Here is a 12,787-nt window from a genome sequence, read left to right on the forward strand (position 1 = left end):
TACTTGTTGGCCATTCAAAAATTGTTTAAAACTTGAATATATGACATAAATCATGACAAGAGATAGCTATACCATTACAAAGTTCAAACCATTTTGGAAAGGTTGAGGTTCAAGAGTTTTAGAAATAAATTCATATTATGATATTCCTTTTGTACAAACATGTAGTTAAAATTTTCTAACCAATTCTAACTCGAGAATCACACACCCAAAATGCGTAAGCCTCAACTAAAAAGGCGCAAAAGGCATGCTTTTTGCAAAATTGCGTAAGCCTCAGCATGTAATGTGTTAGCCTTTTTGGAATTTGCTATTTTAGATTGAGCCTCAAGGCGTTTTAAGCATGCCTTGCCTTGAGGCGAGCCTCGATTGAGCCTTTTAAAACACTGCTCTTAACCAATCACATTCACATGAAACCTATTTAAAAATTAAAAGGGAAAAATAGAACTAAAAGCCTCTCATAAAAAATGCTAATTTCAGAAAGGAGAAGATAATGGTATAACTTTTACCAAATTAAGGTTAACATTCCTCAAGTACATGGGAGACCTGCCCATCAAATGGAATCAACATAGTCCATTCCTATCTACTACCTTACACCGTCACTGCAGTTATTCTATACAGAATCATCTATTAATTAAAAACAAACACGAAGTTAGATGACCATGACATAGTCAATGAAATCAGACCAAATCATTGAATCACATCAAAGGTCACTAGCACGACAAACATTCAAAGACACAAGAAACATAAATGAATAAATAAATGAAAGGCAAAAGACACTGACCTCTCCTGTTTCAAAAATTTTACAGACTTCCCTTGACATTTGTTTCAGGGACACTTATACTCCCTCTGCCAATTTACTGCAAGGGACCAAAAATATTTTCAAAAAATTGACTATTTCACCCTTTTCTGCCCTTGACACACATGAAATGGCATAACAATGGCTATAAATTTGTCCCTAATGATGTAGTTTGCACTTTTTTAGGGAGGATTACATAATTTTCCCAATAAATGGATTTGCACTTTTTTGGAGAAGTAGACAGGTTTGGGATATTTGAACAATACTTATTTCATGTGTATCAAAGGGGAAAAAAAATAGATTCAATAGTCAATTTTATGAAATTTTATTTGATGAAGTGGGTATAAGTGTCTCAAAAATCAAATGTCAAAGAGATTTGGGCAATTTTTGAAAATCCAAGAGAAACCCTTGTCTTTTTGCCAAACTTCAAGAGAGGTAAGTGTCCTTTGCCCTAAAATAAATAAATGAATGAGGAGTCCAGGCGACATGCAGAACTTCCTACTGTAGAAACTTTATAACCTAACCATCCACAAAAGGGTTGGACAAACACTTGATGATTAAAAAATTCCCCACACGCAGACTACCAAAGCTATTTTTAAGTGGTAAAGATTAAAATGTTTTATTTTAATATCTAATACAACAACAACAACAAAACTACGCCTTAAGTCCCACTAGGCGGGGTCGGCTATATGAATCTTTTTCTGCCAATTTATGCAATCATAGATCATTTCTTTTGACAAATTCAGGACTATTAAATTTTTTACTATCTCATTCCAAGTTATTTTAAGTCTACCCCTACTCCTACTACCCCCCACAGTAACTAATTAAATTTTCCTCACTGACGCACCATGTGGCCTACGTTGCAAGTGTTCATACCATCTGAGTCGTCCCTTCCTTATCTTATCTTCTATAGGAGCTACACCTAACTTACCGCAAATATGTTCATCCCTTAATTTATCTTTTAGTGTTATACCACTCATTCATCTAAGCATTCTCATCTCAGCAACTTTTACTTTTTGGATATTCTGTTTCTTCGTCACCCAGCATTCTGATCCTTATAGCATTGCTGGTCTTATAGTCGTCCTATAAAACTTCTCTTTTAATTTTAGGGGTATTCTATGATCAAATAGCATACTTGAAGCACTTCTCCATTTTACCCAACCTGCTTTAACTTGATGCATTACATCATCTTCAATATCTCCTTTAACTTGCATAATGGATCCAAGATATCGAAATCTACAAGTGCTATTTATTTCTTCATCATCAAGTTTAACTTTGTCTCCAATATTCCTCCTATCATTATTGAAATTACATTTCATATATTTTGTCTTATTTCTACTTATCCTAAAGTCTCTAGATTCCAAAACTTCTCTCCATAATTCTAATTCAGCCTCTACTCCGCCCTAGTTTCATCAATCAATACAATATCATCTACAAACAACATATATCATGAAACCACATTTTGAATACTCTTAGTTAGTTGGTACATCACTAAAGCAAAAAGATAAAGGCTCAAAATAGATCCTTGATGTACACTTATGGTGATTGGAAATTCTCTAGTTTCTCCATCTATAGTCCAAACACTAGTCATTTCTCTATCGTACGTATCCTTAATGACATCAATATACCTACTACATACACTTTTTTTCTAAAATCCACCATAGAACTTCCCTAGGTACCCTATCATATGCTTTCTTTTCCCTAAAATTTTCCATTAATCTTTTTAAAAGATACATAGCTTCTGTGGTAGATCTCACAGGCATAAAAACAAATTGATTTTCTGAGATCTTCGTTTCTAGCCTTAATCTTTATTCAACCACCCTTTCCCATAGTTTCATTGTATGACTCATAAGTTTAATTCCACCATAGTTATTACAATTTTGAATATCTTCTTTATTTTTTTATATAGGTATTAAAGTACTTTTCTTCCATTCATCTGGAATTTTCTTAATTTTTATAATTGTATTAAATATATTAGTTAACCATATAATTCCATTATCACCTAAGCATTTCCAAACTTCAATTGGGATGTTATCTGGTCCTATAGCTTTCCCATTTTTCATTTTTTTACTGCAAACTTAACTTTGTGAACTCCAATTTTCCAAATAAATATCATATTTTTAGTCTTTTCCGCATTTGTCAAATCTAAGTTTAAGCCTTCTATTTGGTTTTCATTAAACAACTTACTTAAGTAACTTGGTCATCTTTCTTTTATGTCTTCGTCCTTAACCAAGACAATATCATCCTCATTTTTTATACATTTTACATTTCCTAAGCCCTTACTCCTCCTTTCTCTAACTTTAGCAAGTTTATATATATCTCTTTCCCCTTCTTTTGCATCTAATATATCATACAAACTATTAAATGATCTGTATTTAGCTTCACTAATGGCCTTTTTTGCATCTTTTCTTGCCTATTTATTCTTTTCAAAGTTATCCATGTTTCTACATTTTTGCTACAAGCCTGCATTTTTATGCTCTCAACCTGACTATGCAACTTTCTATTTGTTGAAGCTCTGCTGATTTCAATGCTCCCAACTGGCCTCCACTGTTGCTGGAAGAAGGAACAGTCCGAGCCTATTGATAGACAAATCAGGATCTGCCTATCAACAACTCTAAGCTCTCAGAGAGCTTACAATTTCAAAGAGACCTTTCAAGAGATGCTCAGCTGCTCTCTGACTTGGATCGAACAAATCCCATAAAATGCTCATTACTTTGAGCTAATTTTTGGGCCAACTAGACCAAGAGTTGTGCCTATCGCAAATGTAAAATGTTTGGCTCAATAAAAATATATGGGCTTTTTTTTTTAAATCCTAAAAAGGAAAAATCCATATTCCATTGCACAAGTACGATCACAATCCTAAGATCCTAATGATCCAAATAGGTAGGATCCCACTGGGATCCTACCTGATTAAGATTCTTCTTAAGATTAGGATTGATTAGGCAAGTCTAGATCATAGGATTGCACAATCCAGATCAGGATTTTGATAACCATGATCAAAAGATTCTACTATATACATAAATAAACATGAAAAATGCATTTATATGTTGTTTTTTCATAATGATATAAACCTACAAAATTGGCTAGTAAGTGTTAAAGACTCAAAAATTACAAGTATATATGGTAGGGTCATCATATTACAAAAAGAAGAAACAGATTAAGTTTTCAAATTGTTGCATTCATAACTTTATCGAACCAGCTTACAAAGAAAATGAAATAATCACTTATCGAAAAAATGCAGTCAACAAACAACCATACAACATGCATATCCATCTTTCTTTTTCAAAAAATTTCTTAACAAAAGCTTAACTATCAATCTAGCTTTGGCCTTAAATGTCAACATCCAAGCCACCATTTTTCTCATCAGTATTACTAAATTATCATCAATAACTTAATCAAGGCCATTGTTAAAATTATAACTATCCTGGTCATTATTATTTTTAAATGCGTTGATGTGTTATTTACCTATCTTCATATTTAATGATTAAATTTTGCACCACCTAATAATCACCAATGAACCAAAAATTAAATTGAGTCATAATTTTGTCAATATAAAATAAACCAAATCACTTTCTAATTTGTCCATTTCATGTATAAGCTATACAAGGCAAAAGCCCAGGCTATATGAAAAGTATTTTAGTAAAGATTTTTTAAAAATGAACGGATGTAGGATCTTACGATCCTATGACAATCCTACTACGATCCTACAGTCCTATTAAGATCCAACCGATCCTACTACCATCCTAACAATTTGCGATTCTAGGTAGGATCATGATCGTTTTAGTGAAGTAGGACTGTAGGATAGTACAATCCCTATGAACCGGACCGCGATTATAACCAACATGGTAAAACGCCTTAGAGCACTGATTTAAACTGTTCTCTTATGGAGAACATCCATCACCGATATGAAACAACCAAAACTGCAGCAAAGAGAAATGAGAGAAAGGAAAGAAATGGAGAGCACCATCCACCTATTCTCTCAACCAATTTTGCACAGGAATAGAGAGAGAGAGAGAGAGAGAGAGAGAGCCATTATCTCCACCTAACTTTTCTGCTTTCCAAAATACATGACAAATCTTTGCAAATTGCAATGTATACCTCAAAGCTGCAGGAAAAGTTTGATGAAATTTGACATGTAATAATGCACTTCCAGCTCCCTAATATATTCATATATAAATACATATATACATACATGCATGCATACATAGATAGATACATACATATATATAAAGCACAGTCAAGTATCACAAAGCAAAAAGGTTATCCAAATCAAGCTGCAAAGATTATTGGAAGTAACAGTATCATCTTAACGAATTCAACAGAAAGATCCTCAACCTCACCAGGGCATCTACCAAGCTTCCTAGGAACCTAAATTGAAAACTACTAATTATGATGTTAATGCATCTTCCAACATAACCACCTAGCTCCACTGCAAACCATATCATCACACCCTAATGCCATGATACAGTCAATACTGCTCTGAAAAAGGACTGATATTCCATACCGTTGAAAGCTTCAGCTCAAAAGTGAACCCAAATATACCATAGACGCAATTGATGAATTCAAGGACACCCTTAACTTCATCTTTTATCTGCAAAGGTTAAACAACAAAATTTCAGGCATGGGAAACCCTTTACTAACCCAGCCAGCCCCACCCAGCCAGGAAAAGAATGCTCACAAGGCCTTAGCAATTTATCATTGAAACAAAGCTCACCTGGGACTCCCTGCAGAAAATATGAGCATCATCCTGCAGCAAATCACAAAGTAGAATACGTAAGAGACAGGATAGGATGCTTCTACTAACCATGGAACAATATCTCAAGTGGAAAAAATCTACATTGCCGAACCAACGTGCAAGCATGTGCAATTATTTCTTGGAGAGAGAAGGGTGGGTAAGTATATGCCTAAGCCTGCAGGACATAGGAACCAGCAAACTTGTAGGAACTTTTTCCTGTGCTAACTTAAAAAGAAGAGACTATGCAGAAAAAAACATTTTTGCACGAGTTCTTCACTAATCTTTCATTTATATGCATTTTTCTATTCTTGTCCAGAACATGTCCAACAACATGTCCAGCACAGATACCATTCCAACAAGCTGCGTATCATGCAACAACTGACACATGTTAACTTCAAAAAGTTAGGGATGTTTGTGCAACAGAAACCACATCCAAACAAAAAGAAAGCATCTGTGGCAGAATGGCCGTTCAAACTGATAGAAACGGTCGTTCAAACTGATAGAAACCATCAAGCTCAACCAACTAGTTAGCCTAGTACTAGAACCAAAACAAAAACTAGAAACCAAAATTCTTAACAGCTGAAGTTCAACTAAAATGGAAGTGCAGAGAATTGAGAAAGATCAGACGTATTGGAGAGGGAACTATCCCAATATTCTCTTTTTGCCCCACAATTTAATAGGATACCTGCTGAAATCTCCTGACACGAGTTAATCCTGTAAGAGCACCGCTTGCCTCATTTCGATGCAAGACCCCAAAATCAGCCAGGCGAAGAGGAAGTTCTGCAGAATCATCAAAGATAGTCATGACACAGATCAAGCAAACATCCACATATATACAATTAGCATTTTACAACCAGAGATACTGAAAAATTTAAAAAAAAACCTAGAGTGACATATTAAAATAGACCAGACATAAAATAAGACTACAATTATTACATTGTTCAACTGTGTGTTCCCGAAAAGGATTGAAATCTATTGTCTCCAATTACAAATTTAAAAAAAATGTTTCAGCATCAAGTTCATATCTACAATTCAGGGACAGGAGAAAATGTGCAAAAATATTTTATGACCATCAACCTTTCATGGGCCTAAGCCTACATAAGCAACCTGATGCGAGCACCTAATGATGCATGACAAAAAATATATACAATACAGGCGCAAACACAAGAGATAAATATAAGAATTACAGTAAAACACAATTACACAATTTTTGGACTTCTTTTGTGAACAAATTAATTCTCCACTAATTTTGGTCACAATATGTCAGCACGATTTTAATAGTATGAAATTCGGAAAAATTAATGGCCTGTTTAATTGTGCAAAACAATTTTTATTTTGCTTTTTTAGTTTTCCAAAGAATTACAAAAAATCCAGCGTATCTTTCAGTTTTGCAATATTTGTATAAAAAACTAGAAAAATGGACAACTAGCATAAGTTTTGGCACTATTCACTTGTGAAAATTGTTTTTTCTTTTTTTTTCATTTTCAGTTCTTCAAATAATTACAAAAATACCACCTTATTTTCCAATTTTCTAAATCAGTGCTTTAAAAGGCACAATCGAGGCTCGCCACAATGCCCAACATGCCTAAAACCCCTTGAGGCTCAATCTAAAATACCAAACTCTAAAAAGGCTAACGCATTTCATGTTGAGGCTTACACATTTTTACAGAAGGCACACCATTTGCGCCGTTTTAGTTGAGGCTTACGCATTTTGGGTGTGTGATTCTTAAGTAACAATTGGTTAAAAAATTTTAACAACATATTTGTATAAAAGGAATGTCATAATATGAGTCGATTTCTAGAACTCTTGGGTCTCAATCATTCCAAAATAATTTAGAGTTATATCTTAGATCATGAAAATAGTTTGACTTTGTAATAGTATAGCTCTCTCTTGTCATGATTTATGTCATATATTAAAGTCAGCAATTTTTGAATGGCCAAAAGTAGTTTGCAAAGTATATATATAGTTTTTCTTACTTACATTATATTTGTGATTTTCTTTTTTCTTTTTTTCTTATCTTTAAAATATATAAAATTCATTTACATACTTTTATTCTTAAAAACAAATTCTTAAAAGACTTAGCACCAATGCCTTAAGGCTTTCGCCTCGCCTCTTAAGGGTTAAAATGCCTTGCCTTACGCCTTCGCCTTTTAAAACATTGTTCTAAATTATTACAGGAAAGTGGAAGAACATCTTTTTATTGTTTTCTAGATTTCTGATTTCCTACATAATTTTTCGAAATTTGAAAAATAAGGTGTCCTTTTGTAATTATTTGGAAATCTAGAAATGAAAAATGAAGCTGTTTTCCACATCTAAACAAACCCTTTATTTTCTACCTTTTTTATACAAATCTTGGAAAACTGAAAAATAAGGTAGTACTTTTATAATTCTTTGAAAAACTAAAAATGGAAAATGAAAACTATTTTCCACAATTAAACAAACCCCAAGGCATTCTTCATATATATATATTTGTATAATTTACCAGGTCTTCCTCTGTGACAGTCCTATAAAAGGCTTTTTAAACATCCAAGAGTAATGTAATGTTAACCATATGCAGCACTATATATATATATATATATATATATATATATATATATATATATATATAATTTACCAGGTCTTCCTCTGCGACAGTCCTATAAAAGGCTTTTTAAACATCCAAGAGTAATGTAATGTTAACCATACACAGCACTATCGCTAAAAATGGAAAATATAGATAGCACCAGTGGCACAAATATAAAACAAATCCATCAGGTTGAAGAGCAATGAACCAGCAGCTACACAAATAAGGAGCACAAAAGGACAATGGATTCCAGTGTAAACTGTAAAAAGACATGACTCAAAGTTTGGTAGAAAATGCATCCATGGATAAAACAGGCTGGAAAAGAAAAATCATGCAGTTAAAAACAGTAGAGAGACAAGGCTCAATGAATTGCCCAGCAAAGCTAACACACATGCAAGTATAAAAAGCAAACAGATGCAGTTCTACCAGTTTATATTTGAGATGTAAAGGGGTGATGATGCAGGGCATTATATAAACAAGTAGTCACCACCAAATTATAATGATAAAAAAAATTTAAAACATGAAACTTGGATGTTTACAGCACACCAATTAGAATTTAATTCCTTCACACTGCTCATCAAGAACCATGCATTCATTGAGTTTTACTCTATAATATCCCAACATGAACCAGTAAAATGTTCAACAATAACTCAATGGAAGAAATAAAGTTTGCATAAATGCTACATAAAGTTAATGGCAATGCAAAGCCCACCTCTATATGAACGAACTCTATGTTCAAACATCAAACAGTGCCCAGGGCAGTTCATTGGTTTAAGTCCAAACTCTTGTTTTTCAACCTGCACAGAAAAAAAAAATGTATCTTCAACAACAAAGGTCTTCCACACAATACTATTTGTCACACTGCCTAAAAAAATCCAATTTAGAAGAATCATATGTAAAAATAGACAGACAGGCACAGAGTGAGGGGGAAAAGAACCCATACGAGAAACTGAAAAAATAGTGAAAACTCACTTATAATCACCTGATTTTATCCATTGCATTGAACATATAAAATCACATGTCCACCACCAACACCTTCCCAAAAAATCAAACTTAAATACTAACTTTTGGCTAATTGGCTTCTCTTTCTTGAACTTGGGGAAACCCAGATTACAACCTGAAAAAATTATTGAAATTCAGACGACTCACTGCGAATCCCTAAAATTTTCTCACTTCTGCTGACAAGAAGAAACCACACATTCACCACCAAATCCCCCAACCCACCTAATCTTTATCTCTTTCCCTCTATGAATCAGTTTGTTGATCCCCATAATTACTTGATGAAAATATAGCGATAATTATGAAGGTTTTTCCTAACTGCTTCGAGTCAGTATGTGGTACTCTTGCTATTATTCCCATCAAAATGAAACAAGAAAGTACAACTAAAATTTATGATACCCATATTAAAGGTTCTAGAATCCAAAGTTCAGTGCAAAGTTAACGCCAAATGGAATTTAATTTCTAATGGGGGTCAAATATCCTATAAACTTGAGGTATCATTGCCTGCACAAGAAAAAAGGAATATTTTTTCTTTACCTTCAATATGTGTGTGCAACTGATAAGTATAACCATACTACTAAAAGAACTCCAAACAAGTCAACCAAGTACAAAAGAAGAGAGCTGAACATGATCCAAAAAAAGAAAAGACCATAAAATCTACAAAAACCAAAGTTTTTTACTAAAAAGATGCTACAGTCCAAAATGCAAAACAGAAAACCACTTCTCTCTGAAACTATCACAGCTGCATTCTTCTCCTTCAAACGCAAACATTTCTATCCATCCATATAATCCAAAACACAGCACAAGGCATTGCATCCCACAGACGACTCTTTCTACATTTGGATCCCATCCCAGCCAGAATCTCCAATTTCATGCTATCAGCTACCACCCAATTGGATGCCCAAAATGTTGCATAAGACAGACTCCAGAATATTCTTACCTTCTAATGATCAAAAAAACAATATTGACCCATCTACTGATTAAAAAAAAAAACAATATTCTCACCCATCTACAATGCAACAGAGGGTGGTCGACTGTTTCTCCCCATTCCTTGCACAAAAAGCAGTTCTTCAAAGTACAAACTCCTCACTTCATTATATTACCAACAATCAGGATCCTTTCCAATGTTTCCTAAGTGAAAATGCTACTGCAGTTGGAACCATAGTTTTCCAATATTTTAATAAGAGAATGAAAAATATTTACAGAAAACCTTCAGTGCTTATGAAGCCATATATCCCAGTCCCCCAATTATCCTTAATGCCATTAGAACTAGGCCCTTCACCAAGAAGCCCATCATGGTTAGCTAACCAAAGCCAATTTCCATTCAAATTCGAATTTGATTTGCCTACAGAATTGACTAAAAATCTCTCCCAATTTGGTATATTAGATTGAGAGAGAGAGATTTAAAAATAAGGGGACAAGAAGTCCACCTAAAAAACATAAACAAAGCAAAACAAAAAAGAATAAAAAAGTAAACAATATAACAAAACGAACAATTAAACAAGGAAACACCTTTTCCAAATTATCATCCCCTTTCCCCAGTGTAATTAACGTCTCACCCAAGAGCACAACTGATGATTAGAAAACCACCATTATCAATCATCAATAGCCTTGGATTTGCCCCTCCAAAAGAATCTGAGACTGACGACTGCTAAAACACACTTCCTCCACGTGTCTTCCATGCAGCCACCCTTGCATCCTGCTTCACGGTGCCATGTTCATCAACCAACACAGCAAGCAGCCTAGGCCTCCAGTCACAGAAATGGGCACCTCTGAGTCCCGTGGTTTTTCGGTAGCAGCCCCCATATCTATCAATTTACTATTTAGAAAAACCTTCCTGGGTTGACAAACGGCACCAACCAGAGGCATGAACTCCATCTGGCATCCTAATAGATTAGACGCTGCCTTCACCAAGAACTTCTCAACAAAAATAAACATGCTCAAATGATCACTAAAGAAATGAAAGTTTAAACAGAAAAGCACCCATCCCCCTTTTTTCATTACCAAGCCAAAAGGCTAATAATTGGGGTAGAGTCCACAAAGTGATGCACCACAGCATCATGGAATTACAGCCAACACATAATTTGCGAGAGATAAAGGAGAGGAGAGGGGAAGAATAAGAAGGAACGAGAAAGAAGAAAGGAGATCCGAGGAAAGTCACATTCACTTCAATTCAAATTCATCAAAACCTAACTCTTACATGGCTTTCTCACCCTATTTATAAGAAAGCCTAGTAGAAAATATTACACTTATACCCCTAAAGATACACAAAATTACCAAAAAAAAAAAAAAACCTCAAATACACAAAAACTACAAGCCCAGACCCAGATATACATAATCCTACAAATTAAACTGAACACACATAATAAACTAATCAATTAAGTACAACCCTGGTCCAATTTTTCTCCATTAATGACCAACAAAGGTCTACCCATGATCCAGCTAAGATCCTACATCAACTCTCCCTCAGTTGGAAAATATTTGACCTCAAATTTTGAAATATAAGGATTACAAATAAAAAGCAACGAACTTGGACTCTTCAAAAGCCAGTGCTCAATAGATGCAAAAAACCTTGTACAAATGGCAGCAATTTGGTCCGAGTTTGATGCTACTAGAACAGATAAATCCCTCAAAATGTGTACCAAACTTCAAATCAACTCTCTCTTGAAATTATTCAAAAAATTTCAGTTTTTTTTTTTTGCAGGAAAAATTAAAATAAAGTAGCTGGAAGCAGATATTTTTACGGTTTTGGAAATTGCGGAACAAGGGAAATTTTTTTTCCCCAGACGCAAGTCACCAGCAGCAACTTTCCAGCGATCAGATTTGGCACGAAGGTAGATCAGAGGCTGGCAAGTTCAACGATAGTGGTGGTATGATGATAAAAGTACAAATAGGATAGAGCATTTGATGAAAAAAAATATCCTTTTGTTTTAAAAGTAAGATAAAATATTACTAAAAGAAAGAATATTTAACCTAAACTAGATAAAACTATATTTTTAAAATCAAAGTGTAATCATTTTATAAACAAAAAATATTATTATCTTTTGAAAGTAAAACAAAAATTTTCTAAATATTTAATTTTTTTATTTTAAAAAAGTTAAGATCTGAACCTAAAATAATCCATTTAATAAAAAAAATAGAATAAATAAAATGGTATCATAAATACTAAATCAAAGCTATTTCCCCAAAACAAAATAGGTAAATTCCTCTAATGTCCAACAAAATTATTGTGAAGTGTCTAACATTGTATCCATAACTAATAATACAACTTCCAAAAAATAAATTTTTGAAATAAAATTATAGACCTAGCAGTACTCTAAAACAATAAAATTTAAATTTATTTGACATTTACAAATTCATTAATTGATCATTAAATAAACAAAAATTTATAAATATATTAGGTAGCAAATCATAACCTAGAAATTGTAATAAATTTATTAATATTTTCATTGGAAGAAATCATGCGTTGAGATTTTTAACAAAATAAAAAAATTAATAAATGCACATGTATATATTAGGTCTTTTATTTATAATGATATATAAATATTAAAATTTAATACTTTACATGATGATAATTAGAGCATTCTTGGCACATCATATCCTCTGTTAAGATTTTTTCTTATCCATGTATCTACATGGCTACATGGAGTCATAATAGTGTTTAATGTCTATTTTTGTATTTTATAGTTCAAAAAA

At 33.4% G+C, this 12,787-nt stretch overlaps 1 protein-coding gene across 2 annotated transcripts in view; it reads right to left on the bottom strand.

The window, feature by feature from the left end:
• The window catches only part of LOC131144332 (threonine--tRNA ligase, mitochondrial 1), a 44,680-nt gene that overhangs the window by 15,407 nt on the left and 16,486 nt on the right, over positions 1-12,787 (bottom strand). For both annotated transcript variants that reach the window (XR_009133780.1, XM_058092905.1), the window contains exons 11-14: positions 8,805-8,889; positions 6,214-6,308; positions 5,508-5,540; positions 5,298-5,384 (exon numbers count right to left, since the gene is read on the bottom strand). Coding sequence is in view for 1 of the 2 variants with exons in the window: in XM_058092905.1 (XP_057948888.1) it covers positions 5,298-5,384; positions 5,508-5,540; positions 6,214-6,308; positions 8,805-8,889 (300 nt within the window). In the remaining variant the exon portion in view is untranslated. The remainder of the gene's footprint in view (positions 1-5,297; positions 5,385-5,507; positions 5,541-6,213; positions 6,309-8,804; positions 8,890-12,787) is intronic.

The sequence above is a fragment of the Malania oleifera genome, chromosome 12 (assembly GCF_029873635.1).
Source record: "Malania oleifera isolate guangnan ecotype guangnan chromosome 12, ASM2987363v1, whole genome shotgun sequence".
Lineage (NCBI taxonomy): Eukaryota > Viridiplantae > Streptophyta > Magnoliopsida > Santalales > Ximeniaceae > Malania > Malania oleifera.